Below are 26729 nucleotides of genomic sequence, written 5' to 3' on the forward strand. Positions count from 1 at the left end.
TTTTCCCAGATCTGTTGTGTCCTTGCAGGGAAGGCAGAACCATTTCACTGGAAAAGAAAAGTACTGTGATTGCATTTAATCTGCTATATTTCAAATATATAATTTATTGTTGTAGTGGTAAAGGTAGGCTAGGAGTGAAATAAAAAGCAATCCACTTTTAAAAAATTAATACAATAAAAATAAAAACAAAAACATATTAAAATCATATATATTAATAGAGAAGTCTGAGTACTGATCCGTAGTTAGCTAAAACTGTATGATACAAAGGTAACAATAAGTATCAGCAGCTTTGAGGGAATCAGCTCACTTAAAGAAATAAAAGAAAGCCCTTGGGGTGTAAAGCAGACCAGTGAGGACAGAACATGCTCAGTTGGCATGGAATGTTGAGGGGGACATAACTGGCTCACTGGAATGCTAAACAGGTGTACTCCATACTATAACATTTTGTTGCAGGCATCACTTATCAATACATGTAACTTACACTGAATAATTTTTTGGTCTCACATTTCTTACCATGCTCTTTCAGAACAGTAAACATGTAGGCCACCCAATGCTGGGTGTCATGATTGCACCAAATAGCTCGCATGACTGCAGAGGTTTGTTCAAAGACCCAAACTGGCTGAGATCCTGCATGGGGTGCCCAGAATATAACCACCCTACAAATGTAGCTCTATGACTACCTTCCTCACCCCACAGCAGGCATGTCCCATGGAGCCAATGCTGCTGCTGAAGTAGTTGAGAAGGGGAGGGGTGACTGACTAGGGGGAGGCTCCATCTCTGTCTCCATGCATTTTTCTACAGGGAGAGGCATAGGTATGAAAATTGAATTGTTTCTCTGTTTCTCTTGCATGCACACTGCATAGTGATAAGAGAGGGAGTCTTCACTGCCCGATCGCTTCCTTCCCACCGGGCTTGGTAGCTGCAAAGGGGAAGGTTTGTGATGGAGCTCAAGAAGATATAGAAAAGACTCTTGCACCCCACTGAAAAAACAATACACACATGATTTATGCAGTTGAATTTCACTAACTGGATACTGGCCAAGGTGTTTGAAACCATTCTGACACCACTGAAGTAGATTTTACATCTTACAGTCCATATTTATTGGAGAACATCATCACAGTATGCCTCTTTCATTGCAACTCCTTTTCTATTTAATTCTGGAATTCCACACATCCCTAAATTCCATATGCAATTGCAGATTTCCAAGTCTTTCAGATTAAGTTGTAGCTCTTGAGTACTCTTAGTGATTTCGTTTGCTTGAGATTGCTGTTTGATGCCCGTGTCCATTACTTCATTTGCTGATTAATTATGCCCAACAGCTTTGCATTCAGAGGCAAAACTAATTTTTCTAGTGGTTCCATAGAGGTAGAGCATTCTTCAGTAATAGTAATAATAATAATAATAATAATAATATTTATTTGTATCCCGCTCCTCTGAGAACAATCAGGGCGGCTAACAGGGCTTGCTGATGTCTTTGAAGCTAGACTGTCCATTCCCTGATTAAATTGGGTTGTTGCTGCTGTGCTGCCTTTCACGAGTCTTCCTTGTTTTGGCACCACTGAAGGTCCTGCTTGGTTATTTGATAGTAGAGGGAAGCAGATTTTTGATCCAAAATAATAAGACCTTCCTCTTTAACCATCCCCCAGTATATAGCACACCCTCAAGAAAAAAAAATGCAGGATGGGTGAAATTTAGTATATTTTGATTTCAAGTTTCAATAGATTTTTAATGCCTAGGTGAAGGAGCTCTGAGTTCAGACAGCCATACTTCTTGGGTAACTCCACCTCTCCATTTACTGAAATTTTAAAAATGACTTGACATGATGTCATCCCCCACTTTGAATTTTCCCTGTTTTTCCACTATTTCAGCCCCTTTTTTCTTCTTACTTGTGGAACTTCTGTCCAGGAAAAAAAAAGACAGGAGAAATAATTTCAGGAGAAGCTTCACAAGAAAGAGATTCACAGTACCACAAGGAGCTTTCTATTCTAATAATAATAATACTATTCTAGACATACCTGGTCATCCCCAGGTAGAGTAAGGTGCTACAAAATAGCAAAATGTATGCGCTCAGGTTTGTTTTTATTTTTCCTAAACTTTTTTTTATTCATTCACAGTATTGTTTTAGGAGCTGCCTCTTTATCTCTTGTGGTGACTTACCCACTTATGAAGAGAATAACATACTGGCCACAGCTGTTCTTGGGTAAGTTCCAGGATTTCTTTTTCATAATTACAGGTTCTTTGGTAATTTGATATCTTACAGTCTCCACAGCCATTACTTTCTTTATTCTATTGTTTGTATATGTTTAAGTTTTGATATCTCAGCTTTTAAGAGGGTGTTTTGGTAAATCAGAAAATAAACAGCTTAAAATCACTTACCAGTAGTAAAAATCAGTTCTGAAGCAAAAACAGAGTAAAAAGTCCTGAGATGGGGGAGACAAATTTGCCTTCATTGAAATGACATCTAAGGCCCCCAGGTTAGTCTCTCTCTTGAGCGTGTTCACCTACCAGGGTGCCATCACTGAAAAGTCATTTTGTTCAATAACTGTTTACCTGATGGAACAACTCTGAGAAAAGTCTCTATGCATGGTCCTCACATTTGTGTTGGGAGAAATAGTCTTCTAGAAAAAGGGATCTTACTACTGAGTATATGGTCCTGGCTAACAAAGTTTAAATCACTGTGTGCAAATAGTATATGACAATGACATATGTTTATAGTATATGAAGCACTTGAAACATTACTATTCTGCCAGATTGATGGAATTACAGTTGGCCCTCCATATCCATGGATTCTACATTTTTTGAACTAAACAAATTGGCTGAGGTAGGCTCAGGCTCAAGGATTTGAGGATTAATTTGGCTGTTGTTGTGCTACCTCTGGCTGAATACACAATATTTCTAAGAGTGGGTTTTGAAATTACTGTTGTAATATGTTGCAGCCCTTGAGGACATTATCAGTATTGTGTTCAGTAATTATCACAACTGCATAACATAACACAATAAGTAAGCTAAGAAGCAACATACCTATACAACTAGTATTAAAATAATAGCAGAGTAAAATAAATCAACAAAAGATTGAATGCCTGGGGAAATAAATAGATCTTTGTCTAGTGTCAGAGAAACATCAAAGCCAGATAAGGCTCTCCAGGGAGTGTGTTACCAATCTTGATATGGGAGATTCTGGAAATCTAATAACTTTCCCATGCTCTCTGAAAGGCCTTTTTAGAGATGGCATTTCAGGTTTGAAACACTTTCCCTGCCCATTATTGTATGTAGTTTCAAAATGTTAATGAGGGCAACACAGGTAATGTCCTTGGAGGCTACAATATACTATTACTTCTCTTATCACTACTGCTACATCACCATCACTACTACTATTGAAAACAGCTAAACATCCCCTGACACACATAGGCCAGAAATAATATGGTTTCTGCCTTTTTCATTATGTATTCTGCCTGCAGTAGCACAAAAATAATTGAATAATTTAATTCTTTTTGTTGAGCCAAGGTGAAGTTAGAGTATACTAGTAGGAACCTGCTGCTTCTGAGGTTAACTAAAGCGCGGTACAGAGCGCCAAAAAGAGGCGCCTCTCTGCTCCGTAGGAGCGCCGCAGCAACCAAATTGTGCGGCACTGCTGCGGAGCAAAAAAGGAGCGCCTGGAAGCGGCTCCTTTTTGCAGCACCGCTGCAAAGCGCCAGAGTCGGCACAGTGATGTCACAGCTGCGCCACCCAGTTTGGAAGCAGCGCAGCTGCAATGTCATCATTATGCACCCCGTCTGATGGTCACGCCGCAGTTGCGGCACATCCATGACATGCAAGGGTTGCCGGGTGCGTGGGCGTTCCGCCCACCAGGCAACCCTCGCATGTGACGAGGGCACCGCAAAGACCCGTCTGTTCCAGGCCAATGACTTTATCCGCACTGCAGAAATAATATAGTTTGACACCACTTTAACTGCCATGGCCCAGTGCTGTGGAATTCTGGCATTTTTAGTTTATTGTAGCACCAGAGCTCTCTGACAAGGAAGGCTAAACATCTCAAAAAACTACAAATCTCAGAATTAGATAGCATTGTGCTATGGCATTTAAAAGTGGTGTCAAACTGCCTAAGAGAGAAAGGGCATTTTAAATGTCCTTATCCACATTTCAGGTACCATTCTTCCCTCACCCTTTGACCACACCATGTTTTATAACTCCTTCATACTGTTGTCCTCTTTAATAAACCATCCACCACTGGGGTAACTGGGGTAGAAGGCAGGCTTACTGTACCTTGTAGCTATATGAAAGAAGGGGTGCCAGGTTGGTGCAGTTTTTTCAACATTGGGTTTATAGTAAAGAAGGAAACCCTGCTTGCCAAACTTCAATTTGCTACCCAGCTATTAAAGGTAAGCAGGCCTTGCCCTTCTTTGTGTCTGGTCACAATTTGTCACCATTCGTGAACTGAGGTGATGGAATGCTGCAGGATATGCAAGTAGGGTTCAGAAATGGGAGTGGCAGAAATTTAATAATACCCTTTATGTTTTAAATTACCTTCCTGGTTGCATAGATCTGACTCACTTAGAGGAGGAGGAGGAGGAGGAGGATGATGATAATTATTATTATTATTATTAATATATATATATTTATATATATTTATAGGATGATGGTCTATAAAGGACATTGCACTATACTTTCACAGAGGCCCAACTATTTTAGAGTACTGTGGTATCCCCTGTCTTACTGTCATGACTATACTGAAGCACCCCCCAAAAATGCTCCACCTTCCCAAAAGCTTCATGCTCTATCAATCTCTTGATGCAGATGTGAATATACATGCTACATAATTTGGAAAGGGTGTCCTGTGTATGGTGTTTTCTCATTACTGTACTAATGATGTGCCCACTTCATGGTCAATTGATTCTCTTTAATATGGAATGAAGATGCTACAAAGAGCAAGCCATAGGCTTCTGCCAACAAATCTTAATAGTAAACTGGTATCTCTAAGTTTGCTCCCACACTGCAGAATTAATGCAGTTTGACACTGCTTTAACTGTCATGGTTCCATCATATGGAATCCTAGGATTTGTACTTTGTTATGATACCAGAGCCCTCTGACAGAGATGGCTAAATATCTCACAAAATTACCAATCCCAGAATTCCATAGCATTGAGCCATGGCAGTTAAAGTGGTGTCAAACTACATTAATTCTGCAGTGTAGATGCAGCCCCAGTTTGCCATGGAGTTATTTACTTCTTTTTTTCAGAGTAACTTGATTTAAAAATGGGACAATCATCCTTTCATTGACTTGTTGTAAATTTCTGCAAAGTAGATACAGGTCATTGTTACATTTCACAATTTCTTTTCTTCTCTTTGTTTCAGGCCTTGCCTTCAACTGGGGAGCCTTACTTGGCTGGTCTGCTGTGCAAGGCTCTTGCAACTGGTCTGTTTGCTTGCCATTGTATTTCTCAGGGGTTTTATGGACACTGATGTACGACACTATTTATGCTCACCAGGTAATACAGGTTTCTTTTTTCTTAGTAGGCCTGTGAAGTAAGGGGCTGATGCTGGTAGTTTGGATGAAATATGCTGCTTTGATGTCACTGTTTCTGCTGAACTTGAAAATGGATTTTAAATTGTGTGTGTCTGCTTGAATGATTTTTATTTGCTTTAGTACTTTTTTCATTGTTGCTGTTTTTATGCTGTTGCAACCTGACCTGAAAGTCCTGTTTAAACATATAAGCAAGCAGTATTTTTTTCTTTTTTAAAAAAAACAATATCTGCCTATGTTTGGGATTTCTGCTTATACTTTTCTCTGCTTCTTCTTGATAATGGGAGTATTCAAGAATAGATAGACTTGCATTTTTAAAAATATATATATAATTAAAAAAATCATAAGTTGTTCTGAATCTATAAATAAAAATACTGACTGAGATCAAAGTGGCTCACATATGTTCATCTTCTGCAGTACTGATGATAACTTTCTAAGTAAAGACTGTGTTGCTGTCCCCTCCTTGAAGATGGGAAGCTGAGGCTGAGAACTAACTGGTTCCATCATTGCCCCAACTCTGGAGGAATCATGGAGCCCTCCAGATCTTGTTGGACTATAAGTCCCAGCAGCCCAAGCTCATAATGAAAGGTAAGGAATGCTGGAAGTTGCAGTCCAACAACTGGGGAGCTTTATCATTCCCAACTCTACCCTAATTACAGTGGAATGTGTTATCGGTTGAAGTTGCTATTTTCTCTCCAGATGAGCCTTAATTCATATTCACCATTTTGTCACATTTGGATTACATGGCAAGCTGCAGTATTTCTAAACCATGCTGTTAACCACTGTATCTTGGTTCTTTGATCTTCCTTGTAGTGTTTCCTCCTTCTTACTGTTGCATGTCTTCTGGGAGATATTTTTCTGTGCCTCTTATATTCAAGAGAGAGAGGGGGAGTGCAGCTGGTTTTGTTTTTGTTTTTACTAACTGCTTTACAACCTTTCATTGCAGGACAGAAGAGATGATCTTGCCATAGGTGTGAAATCAACAGCTCTCCGGTTCCGGGAAAACACCAAACAATGGCTTAGCGGATTCAGCACCATGATGATTTTGGGGCTCACTGTGACAGGAATGAATTGTGATCAGACTTTGCCATACTATGCAGCTGTGACTGCTGTAGGGATCCACTTGGCTCGACAGGTTAGATCTGTTTTGGCATCAATTTATATCATACCTTGAAATGCATACTTTATCAATTTGGCTTAAATTCCTAACCACTTTGTTGTTGTATACGTACTAGTGAAATTCCTGCTGTGCTTTATATTAATGAGAGGACCAGTGTGGCATAATGGTTTGAGTGTTGGACTACAACTCTGAAGACCAGGGTTCAAGTCCCCACACAGCCATAAAACCCACTGGGTGACCTTGGGCAAGTCACACTCTCTCAGCCTCAGGGGAAGGCAATGGCAAATCTCCTCTGAACAAATATTGCCAAGAGAACCCCATGATAGGGTCTCCTTAGGTTCACCATAACTCGGAAACAACTTGAAAGCACACAAGAACAACAAATAGGTTTGACTTTACTAAATATAAAGTGCCTTTTTCAACAAATGGAGATGAGGACTACAAAAGGCAAGAGAGAGGTACCTCTGATAAAAGAATAGCAAAAATTAGGGAACAGGAGTAATTTATAGCATGTAATTCAAAATGAGTATTTTATTGGTGTTGTTACAAAAGATATTATTAAATGCAATTAAATTATCCATAAAATTAAAATATTTTAAAAACAAATCCCTAAAGCATTCTGAGAAAAAAAAAACTGAAGCTGAAAGATTTTAAAGAAAAGGTGGTATTTGAGGAGAGAATATTGTTGACAAATTCTAACACTGAATTGCAGTACTGTCAATATCTGTCTGTCTCCTTCCCTAGATATACACTTTGGACATTCATAGTCCTGAAGATTGCTGGAAAAAGTTTTCTTCTAACCGTACAGTAGGACTGTTACTCTTCACAGGGATTGTATTTGGAAACTTATGGAAAAAGAAAAATGCAGAAGAATTGAGAAAACCCTTAGAGAGCACTTCAAAAGAAATTAATGCTGTTTTACAGATAGAAAATGAAGATGAGTAAAAAAAGAAGAAGATGAGTTTAAAGAATCTGCTTAATTTATGAGCTTTCTTTATATTTAATATGTATGGGCAAAGTGAACATGTTGAGAAGCACTGTATTTATTTATTGTCATTGGGAATATATCGGCTTTTTGAAAACATCCTGCTGAAATGTTGGTGGGGTGAAGTTTGAGGTCTGTGCTGTAAACACTGTAAAATTATAGTGGGTGTGAGAAATGTCTGTTCATAAGACAACTATGAAAAATTATTTTTGTAATACTGTGACTCAGAAGCTATTTTGTATGTAATAATTATGTGTTGACTTATTTAGAACTATAAAATATAAAATGACTTTAATCAAGGTGACATTTGATTCCTTGATGTCTTCATTTGGAAAATATTGAGTGTCCTACACCCATATGTATGGCTGGTTGCTACTAGTACATCTTTAACTGGTTTATATTTAATTCAGGGCAGGTGTATGTTTAGAACAGGTGAGGGCTATACTAAATATAATGTTGTGTTGATTAATAAGAACAAAAGCCCCTGTCAGTACAGATTTTTGTGTATGTTTTATAGTTGATAAATCACAGTCTTACTTGGATCAAGGAAGTCTCAAGACGTGAGGCAGCAAACTCTTTTCTGATTCTCTCTTAGTTTTGCGTGTGCCGTGAGTGTATATTGAGTACATCACCTCTCTCATGGAGTGCAGTGTGTAGATTTGTGTTGTGGTCTCATTCATGTATGTTGCATGGGGGTCGCCTAAAGAAGTTGAATGGATATATGTTCCATTTGTAGAGGTATTGTTGCATTTCTCCTTGTGAGCCCTAAATGAATGGTTGTTCAAAGCATAACCACATGCCCAAGGGGGGAAAAACCCAGAGTGGCTCTGCTGTAGCTGCATGACAATTTCACCTATTCTGAGCAGACTTTCAGCAGTGAAAGCTCTATTTGAAATTTCTAGATTTAAAGCTCACAATTAAACATTGAGGCAGATTTATACATCAATTAAGTGATTACTTGAGCTAAAATCAGTAATCTATTTCATCCCAGGCACCTTTCATGTAGCATCTCAAAGCTAAGTGTTTTGTTTATGTCTGGAGAAAGGTTAAGAGGATTAATTAACCCTGAGCAATTATACAGTCAACAGTTGGCATAGTAATTTGTTTTTCAGTCTGTGAGCCAACTGTGCTTTCAGCAAGGCTCATGTCACAGTTTTATAGTAGCATGAGACAGCGTTGCACCTCTTGAGAGTGAGCTCAGGAAATTTCAGATTCGTAAGTGCCTTTTCAAGGTGGGTTTAAAAAAATAAAACTAATCCTTTTTTTAATCTGCTTTTAAATATTTTTTTAATTGCCTAACTTCATTTGATAATCCCAACTAGAGTAGGCTCATTGAAGTGACAGAAAACTGATAAATCAACATTTAGGTAAATTTCATTAATTTAGTGTGTCTTTTCAAAGATGGCACTAATTAGATTTAGACCAACATGTTTTATTAGCTTTAGGCCTATATATTTTATTGTACATCATTCTAGGAGCCCTGAAAAGTAATGAGTAAATACTTCTAGTAACATTCTGCCTCACCCCACCACCTACGTTGCTGAAGCTGTCCAGCATAATGAGATTATATTACCAGATTTTTCTTGGAAGTAATTCCTTGGTAGGGTGTGGCAGATACGATCTTCCAAAAGTCACAGTGATGTCACAGCTTCCCTTGGTGTTTTTTACCCTGAGTTTGTACAGTTTCCTGGTGTGGTTAACTAGTTTCACTACTGAAGCTGATCAGAGCAGGTGTGCTGTCATGTAAAAATCATCTGATACTCACTTTGAAATCTGCCTGCACAGCTGTGGCTTAGTTGATGTAGAGAAGGCTAAATTTTGACATCTCCCTTCATGTGTGACGGTTCTTTCTATTTGCATTCATTTCACATGGCCCTTCCTATTGTTAAGTCGGTGACGCAGAAGCTGAAAATGATTTTACAGCCTTTCATAATGTTTTACACATCGTGTTTACGTCATTCCCCACCTCCACCCATAGATACACAAAATAGTAAATGCAACACAGTAATGAAATGTTGGATTTTACTCTAAGGGCCAGAGCAGACGGGCGGGAAGGAGTGGCCCAAGTCCGCTCTGGCTAGAACCGGGTCAGAACTGCTCCGACCGCACGGCCTGCTCTCACAGTGGGCCGCAGATGTTGGCCCCAGCTAGATTACCCCAGGGTTTGTTTTTTTTTTTTTTGTTCCAGTCCAAAGGACTGGAGTGCAGCATCGGTGCAGCTTCAGAGCTGCAGCGTTTGAATGTCACGCCCCCAATGCAGCCAGAAGCTGCTTCATTTGGCCCATCTATTCCAGGCCAAAGATAGCGTTCTTTTGTTTTTGCTTATTTTTTTAAAAAAAGGAACAAATTGTATCTACAAAATTCTCCTTATCAGTTTCAGGGAGAAAAACTACTTTGATTTCAGTACAATATAGTTAAACTATATGATAATTCACATTTCCATATCTGACTACATTGAAACTTACAGGTTATTGTATCTTTCATAAAGATTTTGAAACTGCTGTTTTCATTGATGCACCAATGAGTATCTCTGAATATTAAAAGGAATGACAATTAGGAATTTCTATTCTCGTTATAGTGGCTGGCATGTAGATGGAAATCTCCACTCACATCAAAAAGAGGTTTTTAATCAGTATAGTGACATTTTCCAGAAGTCACATTTGAAACCATATTGGCTGCATGTGTAAAAGGCTGCTCCTGAATGCAGTTCTCCATTGCCTCATTTCAGTGTTTGGTTGAAAAACATAACAAACAGTCCCCTGCCATTGTAGCGCAGTATAGGATGAAGTAACCCTATCCAGCAAAGGAAAATCTTGGTGGTGGTTTATACATAACTAGTTCCTTTATTATTATTATTTTTAAAAATGAACTTTCAAAAGAAATGTTTTAAAAAATTATTAAGCTATTGCCTGACAAGAGAAGGAAATTGTATTCTCTTATCATGACCGGTAACATCATTGACATTAGCCAATGTGTGTTCATAGTACTTGTGTAGTCAGAACTGCCTCGACTATACATTATCATTGCTGGTCAGGGAACACTGTTAATTGATATCAAACACTGCATTTCTCCTTCTTCCAACATTGCATTTCTGTGTCTAGAAATTTGTAATTTCTGACAGTAACAGAACTTTCTTGTGGGGAAGACTCTGGATTCCTGACAAGAATTCCACCTCTTTTGTGCATAAACAAATTTATTATGGGAGCAATCTATTAGAATAAAATGTCTCCATTCAGCTCTGATCCATGCAACTGTGTTTTAACAGGAAATTGCTCTTGTAAGGGAATTAAATGCTATTAATTCACATGAGCTGAAGTTAAATGCTAGAAAATCTGCCAAAATAGACCTGTGGGGGAGTAACATTGACTTAAATTTCAAGACTGGCCAAAAAAAAAGCACAAAAAAACCCCAGTCTTAGGTAAAACACAAAGATCTTGTCTTTGACAACTCACAGGGTCAGTTTTAATGTGTCAAATGCCACTGGGGAAAATTGTGTATGTTGGCTGTTAAGAATATGTAACATGGTGGTTAGATCTTTGTCATTGTGGCTAACCTTTTGAAAGGGAAATGAGATACTTCCCTTTACCCATAATTTTGTTTCCCATATCATTTTTTCTCATTACAAGACTGGTCATGAAATACCTTCCTCAAGTTATAGTCTAGACAAGTGCTTCTAAGCAATTTTCACCTATCTTGCCCTGCTTTGGGTGTCAAGGTACAGTGATAAATGACATGGAGCCCTTCAGCCTAGACACTGAAGAAATAGAAGTAATAACAGAAATCATATACCTGTAATCAAACATTGATAGAAATGAGATCTGTAGTCAGGAAATCAGAAGAAAATTCAAGAATGTGGAGGGCAGCTATGAAAGAACTAGAAAAGATTCTAAAATGCAAAGATATACAACTGAGCACAAAGAATTATACAAGCTATTGTATTCCCTATTACTATGTATGGATGTGAGAACTGGACAATTAAGAAAGAAGATAGGAAGAAAATCAATTCATTCAACATGTGGTGCTGGAGAAGAGTGCTGAGCATTCATTCCCTGGACAGCCAACAAGACAAACAAGTGGGTCCTAGAACAGATCAAACCGGAAATCTCCCTGGAAGCTAAGATGATAAAACTGAAGCTGTTGTACTTCGGACACATCATGAAAAGGCATGACTCATTGGAAAGACAATAATGCTAGGAAAGGTGGAGGGATGTAGAGGGGAAGGCTGCATGATAGATGGATGGCCTCTATTAAGAAGGTCATGGATATGACTTTGCAAGAACTGAGTAGAACAGTAGAGGACAAGGAGTCTTGGAGATGTCTCATCCACAGGGTCGCCATGGTCAAGATCGACTCGAGGGCAGTTTACAACAAAAAATGTGAAATTCAACCATTATTTTTAAACTACTAGTTATTGTTGTTTTTCCAAGGTCCCAGAAGCTATTAATTGTCATTGTACTTACAAATTATAAAAAGTAGTGACACTTTCCTATTGAAAGTAACTATGCTGTCTTTGGTTTTAAAACACCTAAACGCAGCAAGGCACAACACAAACTATGGAACCACGGAGTAACTAGAAGGATACAGTTACTGGGAAAGACATTTAGAGGTATGGGAAAGACACTTCTTGGCCTTAAACTCTCAGAATCCTTTAGCCTGGATGGGGGGTAGCCATGCTAGCTGAAGGAAACTGGAAGCTATATTGCAAACAAAGACAAAACAAAACCAAAAAAACCCCCAACTTTTCCAAGTGCTAGAAGTTTAGGTTATAATTGTAATATAGCTTAGTTACATCTTTGTTAATGGGGAAATGAATTAATTGCACAAGCTCAAAAAGAGAGAGACTGGATAAGGTTTAAGTCAGGAGAGAATGTGGGTAGATGGATGCCCACTAACTTTCTACCAAAAAACAGTTCAGGAGGCTAACAAAAATAGAATTAAAATAAAACCAAAATGCTAAATTCTAAAAGCAAAGGGAGTAAAACCCACAATAAAAGAGTTAACCAGGACCCAGAAAATTAGATTCTGTTTAACAGACCAGATCGCATGTGTCTAAAGGCCTGCCTAACCAAAGATGTCTCCTTCTATATAATTTACACTCAGGTCCTTGGGCACATTTACTCCAACCGGCCAGAACTAGGCTGGCAATTGTCACCCAAAGGACATTTTCATTGGCCATCTCTAGACTGTGGAATGACCTGCTGGGAAAGATTTGGCAACTAATCATGCTGTCTGAATTTTAAACAGTATTAATCTCTTCTGACAGACTTACCCAATAGATTTTAAGCTACAAATTTTAAATCAGTATATTTTAACCTGGGTGATTTGAATGTATAATAGTTGTTTTAATCCTATGTTTTGTGTCTTTTAACCTATGTGTAATGGCCAGTTATATATTTTATTTAAATCTATGTTGTACCCCACCTTAAACATTTATTATTATTTGCTTTCCAGTGGAAGGACAGCAGGAAGAGTGAAGTAATCCTGCTTGGAATCTAAGAAGGTCCTCTCTCATGTGCACACCAAATGTCTTCCGGAAAAAGAGAAGGGTCTTATAAAAGCTCAACCACAAAAATACTAGATGCCTAAATACTAAATGCTAGATGACTAAATTGAGGCTGTTGTACCACATTATGAGAAGGATAATGCTTGGACAGGAGAAAAAGAGGCACACTGCAAAAAAGATGGAAAGACTCAGTCAACGGTCCAAAACACACTGCAGAAATAATCCAGTTCAAGACCATTTTAAGTGCCCTGGCTCTCTGACGGAGGAGGCTAAATGTCTCACAAAACTACAGTTCCCAGAATTCCCTAGCATTGATACAGGGCAGTTAAAGCGGATTCAAACTGGATTGTTTCTGCAGTGTGTTTTGGGCGAAGGAGGCGAAGGAGGCTAAGGGCAAGAGCCTGAGCAGAGCAGTTGAGGACAGGGGGTCTCACTCATGAATCGAACTCAACTCAAGGGCAGTTAACAACAACAACTGTATGAGTATCTTGATTGGAGAGTATGAGGTAGTGGTGTTTTTGAGCTAAAATAGTAAAACCGTATACAGTACGTAATTCTATGTATAGTGAAAGCTGAACAGTGAAGAAAGCAGATAAGAGCTGGCAGGGACATAGCCAGGATTTTAGGAAGGGGGGGGGGGGGGCCCCAAACTAAGCGCTACCATTAAAATGGGGCTTGGATGCCGGGGCGCCGCAGTGCATGCCTTTCATTTTTCTAATGGAAGGGGGGGGCCGGCCCCCCACGCCCCCCCCCCCCCCCGGCTACTTCCCTGGAGCTGGCATCTTGTTAGTAACATATGCAAGTAGAAGTTGCATGCACAATACACAGAGTGGTTATTTTTATGTTGTGCAAGAGCCAGTATTCAGCTGCCAGAAGTAGAGTCTGCTTGAGTGATGGTGCCCATATGTGCCCATCATTTAGCATTGTGCCTGATCATTGTGCAACAGGGTCCATTCTTTATCATGTGCTGCATGAGCTTGATATAACTCTGCCGGTGCATATTTACACAGCAGTATGACGATACATGATTTTTAAAAATTTATAATGTAAGCTGTTTTTTCTCCATTTGGGAGAAAAAATGAGATAATAAATAAATAAGTAACTTAAATAAATCAACTCATTTGAAGTGTGGTGCTGGAGGAGAGTTTTACAGTTGCCATGGGGTGCTGAAAAGACAAATATGCCCAAGAGCAAATCAAGTCTGAACTCTCCATAGAAGTAAAAATGACTAAATTGAGGCTATCATACTTCAAATATCTCATGAAAGGATGTCACTCATTAGAAAAAACCATAAGGCTGATAAAAATGGAAGGTAGTTGGAAAAGAGGGAGACCACACTACAGATGGATTGATTTAATCGAGAAATTTGCAAGAACTGAGCTGGGTTGATGGCTGGGGCTCTTGGAGATTTGTCAATCATAAGGTTGCCATTAGTCAAAGGAACTTGATGGCAAATAATAACAATAACAACTATGTTGCTTCAGTGCAAGCAACATAGCTCAGCAGTAGGGCATATGCATAAAGATGAGTCATAAAAACTTATTTTAATTTTCAATTTATTTAATGTTGTTCCTTTCAAATTGGATTTCTCACAATAGCAAACCTGCAGGTTCGACATCTCTAAATATAGAAACACATTACCCTGGAGGCATGTGTGTGTGTAATCTAGTGGTGACAGTGGGACCAAGCCTTTATATTTCTCACGTTGTGCAAGAAGAACAACGTCAGCATCCAACTTACTACTTTGTCATGCGGGACTAATGACTATTTTCGCACATTATCAAAGTAAAATCAAATGTTGTAACCAGCAATTACCTTCTCTGTACATAAATAGCCACTGACAATTTCTGAAAAATATCAGGGCTGCCATGATACAGTGTCAATGCTGTCTATATAAGTGAGGCCTCGGTTAAGTTTCATCTAGGAAAGGAGAACTCTTCTTCAAGAATCAATCAGCAAAAAGGTATGTATTCAATGGTGTGGCCTTCCTCCCACCTCCACCCCAGTTTTCCTGAAAGCTCCAAGCTTATTTGTATAGATATCGGAAAGGACAATGTTAAATATTTACATCACCAAATCAATTATATTGAGGAAATGGGTATAAGTCACCAGTCATTAGTATTGATTAAGAGCCAGATTTTATGTGTTTTAAGATTTTATTTATCTGTTTGCTTACTTGTTTTGAACAATTGTATATCACTTTGAATTAAAAGATTTCAAGGCACTTCACAAAAACCACAGGTTTACTCTGAAGCTCTTTTGTATTTAGTGGGACATATTCTGAAGAAAGTGCACATAGGATTTCATCCATGTATCCCCTATATAAATAAATAAATTGCAGCTACTCTCAGGCTGTTAGCTGTGGCTGATGTTTGCTGGATTGTGCCTGTAATGTTCTGTAATCATTGCATTTGTCGCAAGCAGGATTGTGTATAAAAAGTTATTTCACCTTTTCCTTAGCTAATTTACCTTACATTTTTAGCACTGTGTATCAATATAGAAGGCAATGAATGCAATCAGTGTAATCAAATGTTATATTCTGTACTACAAAACCCTGTGATAGGTTCACCTTTTCTGAAGTTGGAAACAACATGGCACACAGAGCAACAAATAATACAGGTATTATGGTAATACTAATGTAAAGAGATGGCAAATGGATTATAACTATCCGAATCCTTCAGCTAGCATGGCCATTGGGACATCTGGGGAATTCTAGTCTAAAACAATTAACATTTCTGAGTCTACCCACATTAAATATCATCTTTCCCTCCCTTCTTTCCCCATCCCACATACCCTCCTAGAAAAAAAAATGCAACAAGATGGTAAGTTGAATTTATCTTTTGTTGTTGTTGTGTGCCTTCAAGTTGTTTCCAATTCATGGCAATCCTAAAGTGACCCTATTACAGGGTTTTCCTGGCAGGATTTGTTTAGAGTATGTTAGACATTGCCTTCCCATGAGGCTGAGAGGATGTGACTTTCCCAAGCTCACCCAGTGGGTTTGATGGCTGACCCAGGAATCGAATCCTGGTCTCCAGAGTCATAGTAAAACACTCAAGCTGCTATCCCACACTGAAGCTTAGAAATTTTTCTTTATTATATACTTATTTTCAATCAATAAGCAATATTTTGTGGGATATTCATATGTGTTACTTTCAGTTAGTCCTATTTCATTTCTGTGGGATGCAAAAGAAATTCCCATTCAACCTTTCTCACTCTGGTACTGTCCTGATGCATAGCACAATACACACAACAAGGTTGGAGGACTTAATAGTTTCATGCCCTCACCTCCAGATGGTAATATGTATGATTTCATTCACTTTAAAGCTAAGAACCTTGCTGCATTTGCGATGGGAACCTGGCGCACTCCACTTAATGGAACCCTGGATCTTTGTCCAAAGGCCTGTCCTAATTGCCCCACTGCTTTATATTCTAGATCCAAATCTTGGCATTGAGTCAGGGCCTAGCCCAGGAGTAAACAAAGACAAGCCCTGTCTTCAAAGTGCATAGATAAGTTTCCAATACTAGCCAGGTCAGGAAGTTTCACAGGAAATTAGCATCAGGACAGAATACTTATCAGCATTGCATTATCTCTGAATCACTTTTAGTTTCCTAACACAGCATCTAAAATACAAGGTGTGCTAGATCTTGCTAACTTTTTTGGATACTCTGAACCCATCTTGTACATGGATGAGGAAACGCAAGCTCTAGGGCTGGGGCTAACTTCCTGCTCCCCTGTCTCAAACCAGCCTTCTTGTCTGCCTCAGGTGGCCATATCTGCTTCTCTATAACATTGATTGATTTTTGCTGGCTTCCCAGCTTTTCAAAGGCATTTCCCTTATTCTAAAGCACTGAAATGCCTCTCTTAAGACTTAGCAACTTGCAATGAGAATTGTATGCTGGCACCCTCCCTCCTTTCTTTTCGCAGACATTTCTGTTCCAATAAGCATTTGACAAATGACTATATAAGGCAAACTCACCTAAACAATGCTCTGAATCTTGCTAATTGTTGTGCTGAGGTGTGTGTTTAATGATGTATGCTTTAATCTGGTTTTACATTTTTGATTGTTTAATCTCGTCTTAACTTTCTTATCTTGTGCATTTTTGACAATGTGCTTTTTAATTTGTTATAAAAAACTTTGATACATGAACTGGGTCAGATTACCAATACTCCACAGTGTTATTGCCTTCATAATTGTTGTGGCTTATCTATCAGTTGGTGGTGACCCTCTCAGTACTTACCAAGGCTGGTTCTCAGACAGAAGGCACACAACCTGCTGCAGGAGTTGTTCTCAAAACCTTGCCTTATTGGTAGAACCTGACAATGTTTATTCTCTGCTGGCATAGCCCTTGCGTACGCAGGGTCTGTTCCATGCCACAAAGAAGTCATCACCAGTTCAGAAGACCATGCTAGTATATGTGTGAGAAGTTGGATACGCCAGAGGTCAATCCTGCATAAAGATAATTTCTAAAGCAGTTACATAGTTTTTGGTTCCATCATTGGGCCTTGTGGACCCTCAGTCCTGATTCCCTCTGCTTTGAATCAGTGGGGCTCCATTATAAGTTGGGCTCTGAGCTAACCCTATCCCACAATTAGTTCAGCACCTTGGACAGATCCTTGGGCCAAAACCTGGGGTGGATTTGCTGCTCCACTGACATTGGAGTCACCAGCCTCCACTGCTATGAACTGTCATCTGTTCCCTGATTCATGTTGTTTATCAGAAGATCTTATCCAATGATTACTATGTTTGCCCATGACAAAATGCATTTTTCAAAGGAATCAAAATGAGCATTTTTCTTCCTACTAGATTATAACATCTAACCAGACTTGTCTATGGAAATGACACATCATCCTATTGTCACTCAGCCCCAGGCCCACCGGTGCACACGGAGCTTTGAATGGCAGACCGATCTTTGTGACTGTGGTAGCGACTGCCGTGTCTGTGAGTGAATTTTTAAGACTTGGGTTTGATTATCTTGTGGAGCTTAGAAACTCCATCATGGTTTCCTTTTATTTATCTATTTACAAAAGCCAGTCTCTTAACATATAATCTACAAATACATATACTCCATGGACCCTACAATAGGGAGGGGGGGCAGGAAAGACTCAGCCCTCCTCCCCACAAAGACTGAGCCTCCTCCAAAAGAGTGGGCAAAATTGGACCAGGAGACTCCTATATAGTTGATCCTTCAAATCATTTCCAGCTCATAACAACCCTAAAGTGACCTTATCACATTTTTTTTTCTGGGACTGAGAGTATGTGACTCAACCAAAGTCACCCAGTGGGTTTCCAAGGCTGAGCTGGGAATCAAAGCCAATGCACTATGCTGGTTCTCAAATAAGGCATACTATTCGTCATTTTTAAAATACCTATTTTTCTGACTCCTTCCCGCTTTTAGTTTTTCAGGGTGGTGGTGGTGTGGCAATCTGTGTGGCCTCCAGGAGGTAAAAACTGACCCTCAGATTGCCTCACCCCTGCCTTAATGTGATCAAGAAACAGAAACCAGTGGTTTTTGGATAGTGGAAGCTCTCCCCATAGAAGAAATAGCTGTAACATTTTGGGAGGTCAGGCAGAAAGGTCTGAAAAAGGAGAAGATCCTGCAGCAAAAACAGTAGCAGCAGGGGTCCAGAGTGCTGCAACCCTCCTCCAAATGGGTGCTAAAGCAACAGAAAAGCAGGGGATGTGCTGGGGAAACATCTGCCCACAAAGAGGAAGAATAGGCACAAGATCACAACATGAGTATGTAACCTCCTTGTGTGAAGCAAGTAATTCAATTGCTCCTAAAGAGACTAAAGGAGCAGGACCCAAACTTTCAAAGCTCCAAGGACTTTGGTCCTCCAGGGATCGTGGAAGCTGAAGTCAACAATATCTAGAGGATCAAAGTTGGAGAACAACTGTGCCCCTTATTGTCCTTTATTTTAAGGAATGTCTCTTCTATAAGGGCTGGCAAGCTTGTACTTTATGTAGAATGAAAGGGAAGCCAAAATTCCATTATTTTGTGCCATGGGCCCTCTAAGAAAAGATTAAGCCAAGTTGCAGGGGCAAGCAAGCATGCTTGAAATTCACCACCAATACAGATCATTATAGCTTCCATCCCCATCTCCTGTACCTTAAAGTTATTGGGTTTTTTTCCCCTTGAGCACCCCCAAAACCTATCAAGGTGCATGGGCGGATGAGTAGAGTACAGTAGCTCTTCGGCAATGTGCCTGGAGACTGCTTTTTTATCCTAAAAGCAATCCTGTAAGGTAGGTTAACTAGGAGACTGTACTGTAGTTGGCTCATGATGACTCTAAGCTTTATGGAGAAGCTGGGATTTAAACTTTCTAATTTTAATTATAGTACTATAATGGGGTACTATAGAATCCTATAAAATTGGAGTTGGAAGATATCTCAAAGCTCATCTAGTCCCAATCCCCAGCCAGTGTAGGAATCCAGTTATGTCATTGTTAGGCATTGCATAGGCAACTTGCCTGCCATTAAATGTTGAAAAGTAGGTGTGATAGGATATACAGTAGGAATTGTATTGCTAAATTGTGGTGATCTCAGACACCTGTTCTGAGATGATTTGAAGACAGGAAAACATGAGCCAATAATAATAAATAATAAATAAAATCTTTATTTTTATCCTGCCTCTCTGTCAGAAGACAATTGAAGCGGCTTGCAATTAAAAGAGACAACCTTGTCAAGACTGTGCAAGATCCTTTCTGTGAGTCTAGTTGTAACAACAAAGAAAAGAGGCAGTATGGGAAAAAGAGGAAAAATAGGTTTAATGATTATAACTAGTAAGAATTAAGTCCACCTGGAATTTGAAATAGTGTGCAGTTTAATTCTGCAGTTTTAACACATGCAGGTCAGTTCTGACAGGACCGTCACTGGACCGGATCTATGATTTCTTAATAAAGTGTTTCTAAGGCAGGATACAGACCACCCAAAAAGGGTGGTCTGCTAGTGCCTTGTTTTGCTGAGTGAGGGAGCCGCAACAGACAAACTGTGTGGCTCCCTCACACAGCAAAAAGAACCTGCAAAAAGCAATGATGCACTCACGGCATCACAATGACGCCGGGACATGCGGACGCTAAGTGTCCATCGCATCAAAATGGCAGCACCCGTGTGTACAGGGCGCTGCCATTTTGACGCCCTCGTCACGTGCTAGGAGTGAGGCACATATGGGTGGTGTGCCCTCGGCCAAGCCCTAACACGTGACGAGGGCGCACTATAGGCCCATCTAGATTGGACCTAAATTTTAACCACTGAAGCCTGAATTTCTAAAATTGGTATCTTGCTAGATTTGACAAGCATAATTAATTTTGTGTTGCATTCTGTCACTCAAACTCAAATAGGATATAGTGCCTGGAAAGTTACAAAAAAAGTGAACAAAATAAGAGGTACAGATTTTCTATAAATCCAACCAAATCTTAGATTACAATTACTCTAATTTTTAATCATCATTGTCAAGCCCTGAATGATTAAAATGTATCCACCTTCAATCCATATTAAAACTTGATGTTCACAAAGACAGCAGTTTGTTCACCATATAATTTATGTTGATCAGAATGTGGAGAATATGTTACTCTTAGAGAGAAACTCATAGCTAACCTTTATTTAGTATTTAAACAGAACACACCATGTTAATAGTTACTTCCTGACTGTCAGCCCCATGAATAATGACTTTTGACTGTCCTTTATTGTTGTTTTGAAAACCTAGCAACCCTAGCAGTGAGGCACATGAATCTCTATAGTAAGATACTCCATATGACAAGTTGCTCAACTTGAAGAACCAAACTTGAAGTGACAGTTTTATATAATCAGGCAGCTTGCTTTTGGTTCCTCAAGTCACCTGGTTCAGCTATGCCTAGAGATGCAATACAGTGTGACACACACACACACATATCTGTGGGGGACACATTCCCATGGTTAACGAACATTGCAGATAATGGCAAATCCCATATTTCTGGTGGACGTTGACCATAGAGTCACAGTAGTGTACCTCCAGATGGCTAGAGATAATTTTTTTCCAGATGTAGGTAAGTTAAATTACGGTTACTACATCTGCAGATATGATGGTCATACTGTACATTTTTTCTTTATCCATTATCTGCATGGTGTTGCAGACCAACAAAGATCAGTTCAACAGATTGTCTGGTTTCTGGAGCTCTGCCCTGCTGGGACAGAAAGTAAGTTGCCCAATCTTATAGTACAACATGCAAGTCCTTGGAATTTATCACAGGGGGAAATTCCATGCAAAATCAGGTTTAAATTGAACAAAAATTGCACAATGTCACCGTTAAACGAATCTTAACCTGAATGGAAAATGGAGGGAAAGTAGACAAAAGCCACGCCTTTTTACTTTTGGAAAATCCCAAAAGTAAAAAGGAGCAGCTTTTGTTTACTTTCCGTTTGGGTTAACACATGTTTACCAACAACATGTGTGAAAATCAATCCGCTTTTGCGGGTTTTTTCTACCTTTTAAATCTCATTTTTGGACAGGATTTTCCCCATGTCATAAACTCAGTTGTCATCACAAAAAGAAATAGCAGCTTCTCACTTATAAGAGAAGGGCTGCATTTGGTGACATTGTTGTGGTTAAGGGACCCTCCATCTCTGATCTCAGAAAGTCTGAGCTTCCATTTGAGGTATCTTCCTGTGGAATGTATCTCTGTACCAATCTTGTACAGCACCGAACCTCCAAGAGTAATTGCAATATATAGTTCCCCGTCATGATGGTAGACATTTTGTTAATATGTAATCCAACTTAATTCACTTAACAAAGCCTAAAACTGATAGTTGTCCCCATTAAGAATACATAAAAGAAATAAACAGTTCCCAACATTTGTTAAAACTAATTAAGGAATTTTTTCCCTTAATTAAAGCTGGCAATTTATCCATTTCAGCAAGTTCAACAATCTTCATCAGCCAATCTTCTTCTGTTGTAGTTATTACAGTACTTCTTTCCACCTCTGAGCATAAACAATTCAGGTGACAGTCTATTCCAGCCCTACATGAAGATGCTGGGGATTGAAGCAGTTACCTGCTGTATGCAAAATATGCGCTCTGTTACTGTATGACATCCCCTGAGCTATTACCACTTTTTTTCTTCCTCCAAGCCCCAAAGCTTCACCAGAGGTATGAATTTGAAAGAAGGGGTCTATATTTGTTTGATCTTTTTCTAGGCCTGTGTGGGACATTCTGCTTCTCTTGCCTGGGATGCCAAATTGCTGATGACATGGAAGAATGCTGCTGCTGTGGTCCAAGTGTAGCCATGAGGACCCGCTACCGGACTTTGTACAGGATACCGGTAATTTACATGATCATGCAGTTCCGTTTTTTATAGAGCAAACTCTTTAAATGATAGTGTAATTCTTTAAGAATCTAGTTCACACTGTGTTTGGTATTGTTACCATAAAAGTCAGCCTGGGGTCTTGATCAGTTATTATATTAATTGATGTTGTAGGCTGGACACAGTCTTTTTGTAGGTGGCTCATTTGTTAAATTTGTTGTTTTTACTTTGTACAGGGATCCATCTGCTCAGACTGCCTCACTGTCGTTTGCTGCGCTCCTTGTAATCTTTGCCAGCTCAAGAGAGATATCAACAGAAGGAAACAATTAGGGATATTCTAGAAAAAAATTGTGGTTATCTATAGATTACATATAATGGTTTCTCTCAGTTTTACTAGCAATGTATTACTTTTTGGAAATCTTTTTGCCTGATTGCTTTCCATTTTTGCAAGTCTGTGTTTGTGTTCCTTTTTATTCTTTTCCTTTGGATGACCCATTTTCTGAAGGAAGCCTTCTTTTCTCAGAAAGCTTCCTTGGTTAACCATGATGGTGACCTCTTGGACTTTGTTGTTCATATCTCTCCTGATGGATGCTACACATTCTTGCAGAGTTTCTGTTATTGTGACTCTGGGTAACCTCATGTGTTCTGCAGAAATCTGGCCCTCTTTAACTTTTCTCTTCAACTCCCTTTTTACCAATCCCCTATTTTTTAGAAGAGCATTTGTGTTTTGATGTGAAATATAACTGTACTGGCCTTCTTTGGTAATTTTCATATAAATTAAACTTGATAACACTGTAGTAACTGTTTCCCATCAGTTCAATAGCATTTAAGTCTCACAGTGGTTTCTGGGCACCATTTAAAAATATGTCCAGGGTGACTTAGCTGTTTAAGATATTAAGAAATGCTACCTCTTTGTTGTGACTAGCGACCATTTCACACTACACAAATATAGTGCTATGATTCCACTTTAACTGCTGTGGCTGCATCCTGTGGAACTCTCGGGTTTGCAGTTTTGTGAGATGCTAGGGGTCCTTTCACAAGACACAAATACTGTACAGTACTGTGATTCCACAATAACTGCTATGGTTCCACCCTATGAAATAATGGGATTTGAAGTTTGAGGGGGGGCGGTATTTGGAAATCTCAGCCTGATAGGACTAGTGCCTCATCAAACAGCAAATCCTAGGATTCCGTAGGATGCGGCCACAACAGTTAAAGTGCAATCATAGCACTATAATTGCGTAGTGTGAAAGGGTAGTATGAAAGGGCCGCAGAACATACATATATCTAGTCTGTGTTTGGGTAACTGAAATCAAAATATCTCTGGTATTAGAATATTTTGGACCAGGTACAGTCACCCAAAGTAATTCTGTAAAGGAGACCCCCCTCCCTTGTGAGGTTTCTTTTTTGTTCACTGTTATACACTCTTTGATATACAGAGCAATCACACCTTTAGTATCTGTTTCATTGTACTTCCCATAGACTTGCTATACTGAGAAGACCGTATCTCATGGCTTTCCTCTGTTCCATCAGGTTTCCATTATAGCTGCTATACCTATGTTCTGTTTTAAAACCAATCACTCCTGTTCTCCTGTCTTGCCTCAAAGGCTTCCAGCATTAATGTGATGTCCATGACCTATTTCATTTCCAATCTGGGGCAATCAAAAACATTCCCACCCTCATACTCTAGGGATGATTCAACAAAGATGTGAGTCTCACTGTCTCCTGTCAGCTGTCCCTCAGGGTTCAATTTAAAAGCTACTCTAACACCTTTTTTATATATTACACCTCAGAAGTTTGGCTCCGTAAACATATCTACCTCTCTCACATCTTCTAGGTCAGCAGCTTCAAAGGAACAAATGTGTTCCCTCAGGGACCTGCACCAAGAACTCCCCCAGACTCTACACAGTAGGAACACAGTCACACACAAGACACTTCACCAACACTATAACAGAGAAAATATAGAATATATAATATCTTTAGGGACAGTAAAGTTACAAGCTGTTAGCTGTAGTCTGAAACATCAGGTAGACATAAGGCACTAACAATAATATCCTATCCTCAAAGGAAACTGGAAACTGTCATATCATTAAAAAAATGTTGGAAGCTATCTATCTATCTGTCATCTATCGATCGATCATATTTATATCCCACATTTCTTGCAGCATGGGAACCAAGACAGTTCACTGCATAGATTAAAACGAAACACAGTTACAAAACAATCACATTTTTTTGGAAAAAACAATGGCTGGAATTCTCTATCACTGTCTACATTGCTTAGCTTTATGCAGACTTAACTCAGTATCGGAGGCACTAAGGAACTCTATTAGTGAATTGTGAAGATGTGTGACAGGACACATAATGTTGTGCCTCAGGTCCCAGTAACATAACAGTTGAATGTGGATGCTGCAAAACTGGTCAATTCTATTTCCTGCAGATGTATGTCCACTTTCAAAGATGTATGCCCCAAGTGAATTTTGGCCATTTGAAATAAACTAGCCTACTAAAATATTATTAACTTAAAAATGGTTAAGCATTTAGAAACAAAACAATGAGAGGAAAAATGCAGTAAACAGACACTATTAAAAGACTCTTCTGCCTAGCCAGTTAATTGCTGAAAGCAGAGAAGGGGCCAGTCTAGCTTCCCATAGGAGACAATTCCAGTCTGGGAGCAACCACCAAGAAGGTCCTTTCATGGGACCTCACCAAACAGGCATGTAACAGTGGTAGAGATGGAGAGAAATCCATTAACTATGAATCTCACAGCATCCTCACTCCTAACCATGATTCCCATAATTCTTTGTGTGGAATAAGAACTAAAACTGCTATGAAACAGAGCCAGTGTGATGTAGTAGTTTGCGCATTGGACTTCAATTCTAAATATCACAGTTCAAATCTCCACTTGGCACAGAAACCTATTGGGTGACTGTGAACAAGTTAAACTCACTCAACCTAAGAGGGAGGCATTAGCATATCCTCTCTGAACAAATCTTGCCAAGAAAACACTACAATAGGCTCAGTTTGGGGGCAACCATAAATTGGAAAAGACTTGAAGCCACACAACAACAGCAACAACAACAACAACAACAACAACATAAACTAGTATAAGTTTGTCTGGTAGAGATATCAGACACATCTAATGGTTTGTTCTAATGTTAATGAGTTGAAATTCATATTTTAAAAAAATCAAAATGTTAAAAGTGACCAAAAAGAGATGGTATTTCTGCCCCTTATTGGTAATTGGCCATTCCAATTGGTGGAAAGCAGACATACTTTTCAATGATCCCATCAATTAGATCTTTCACAGGACAAAAGTTGACAACGGCAAGTTTCTCTCAGATTATGGAAGCAAATGTTCACTAAAATATTGTCTAGTTAGCAGCATAGGCTCAAAGTGTTATTCCCTCAAAATGCCAGATGATATTTTACATGAGATGAGAAATAAATTGCCTGTTGTCCTAGGCAGGGAAATTTAAAACAGTATTAAAGACCTCTCTTTTCCGGCAGGTTTATCTAGTCAATCTTAAATTATGCATTTTAAATTAATATATTTTAAATTATGTCTGGATGATTTTAATGTATGTATAATGGCCATCTGAATCCTATGTTTGTGTGTTTTAAACTACATGTTTAAATGGTTTCATGTGTTTAGTTATATATTGTATTTTAATCTATGTTGTACTCCACCTTGAGCCTTGGGAAAGGCAGAAAATAAATAAATAAAAAAATCATCCATCCATCTGTAACATTGCCTCCACCCAGTCCCTGCATTGCACCATGCTCCAGACACAGCTCTTCTCCCTTTGCCTTTGCTCAAAGACCAAATATATTGCCATACCAGCTGTTCCTATTCCAGTTCTGTGGCAACAGCTGCTCTTGCCTAAAGTTGGAATAATGAAGAACAGTGAAAAACAATTGATTGCTCAAGGCCTTAATGGTACACCGTGAGACTTGCTGTCACCCAGTCAGCAGTATATCACTTTTTGTTCCCTTTTAATATGTTCCTGAATGTACTCTTTCAGTTTTCATTTTCATTTATGAGGAAACTTTCTAATGCATTACATTAACAATTAAGTTAAATGTAATGTTGTTATTTTTTTTAAAAAAACTAGAAGAAAATTGTTACTGTGGTTGCATTGTTCACACCTAGTGACATTACAGGTGAATTGATTCAACCAAGAAGACCATGGTCCTGAGTTTGCAAGACATGAGCAGGACAGTTCCTGGCCCACACTCTCTCCTACTATATCTATGAATTGAATTGTGGGGCTTGTTATCCAAGATATCTGGAATGTCCCAGTTTTTCTTTCCTCTTCCCACTTTC

The 26729-nt window shown here is 39.1% G+C and overlaps 2 protein-coding genes across 4 annotated transcripts in view; both read left to right on the forward strand.

The window, feature by feature from the left end:
- Positions 1 to 7921, forward strand: part of COQ2 (coenzyme Q2, polyprenyltransferase) — a 14755-nt gene extending 6834 nt beyond the window's left edge. For all 3 annotated transcript variants that reach the window (XM_042470635.1, XM_042470637.1, XM_042470636.1), the window contains exons 4-7: positions 2115 to 2200; positions 5353 to 5486; positions 6468 to 6656; positions 7386 to 7921. In XM_042470635.1, the coding sequence (XP_042326569.1) occupies positions 2115 to 2200; positions 5353 to 5486; positions 6468 to 6656; positions 7386 to 7586 (610 nt within the window). In that variant the 3' untranslated portion in view covers positions 7587 to 7921. The remainder of the gene's footprint in view (positions 1 to 2114; positions 2201 to 5352; positions 5487 to 6467; positions 6657 to 7385) is intronic.
- Positions 7922 to 17937: 10016 nt separating this feature from the next.
- Positions 17938 to 23171, forward strand: LOC121932111 (placenta-specific gene 8 protein-like). The gene is made up of 3 exons (XM_042470507.1): positions 17938 to 18069; positions 22299 to 22423; positions 22642 to 23171. The coding sequence occupies exons 1-3, from the start codon at positions 17961 to 17963 to the stop codon at positions 22744 to 22746; spliced, it is 339 nt and encodes a 112-aa protein (XP_042326441.1). The 5' UTR covers positions 17938 to 17960; the 3' UTR covers positions 22747 to 23171.
- The last annotated feature ends 3558 nt before the right edge of the window (positions 23172 to 26729 follow it).

This window comes from Sceloporus undulatus, chromosome 5, assembly GCF_019175285.1.
Source record: "Sceloporus undulatus isolate JIND9_A2432 ecotype Alabama chromosome 5, SceUnd_v1.1, whole genome shotgun sequence".
In the NCBI taxonomy this organism is placed as follows: Eukaryota; Metazoa; Chordata; class Lepidosauria; order Squamata; family Phrynosomatidae; genus Sceloporus; species Sceloporus undulatus.

What these genes read in the sequence shown, in the direction of transcription:
- LOC121932111 (XM_042470507.1), top strand. Translation starts at nt 17,961, where the DNA reads ATGGAAATGACACATCATCCTATTGTCACTCAGCCCCAGGCCCACCGG. An exon ending in TGGTAGCGACTGCCGTGTCT is followed by an intron (nt 18,070 to 22,298) that starts GTGAGTGAATTT and finishes ATCTTTTTCTAG; the next exon opens with GCCTGTGTGGGACATTCTGC. An exon ending in GGACTTTGTACAGGATACCG is followed by an intron (nt 22,424 to 22,641) that starts GTAATTTACATG and finishes TACTTTGTACAG; the next exon opens with GGATCCATCTGCTCAGACTG.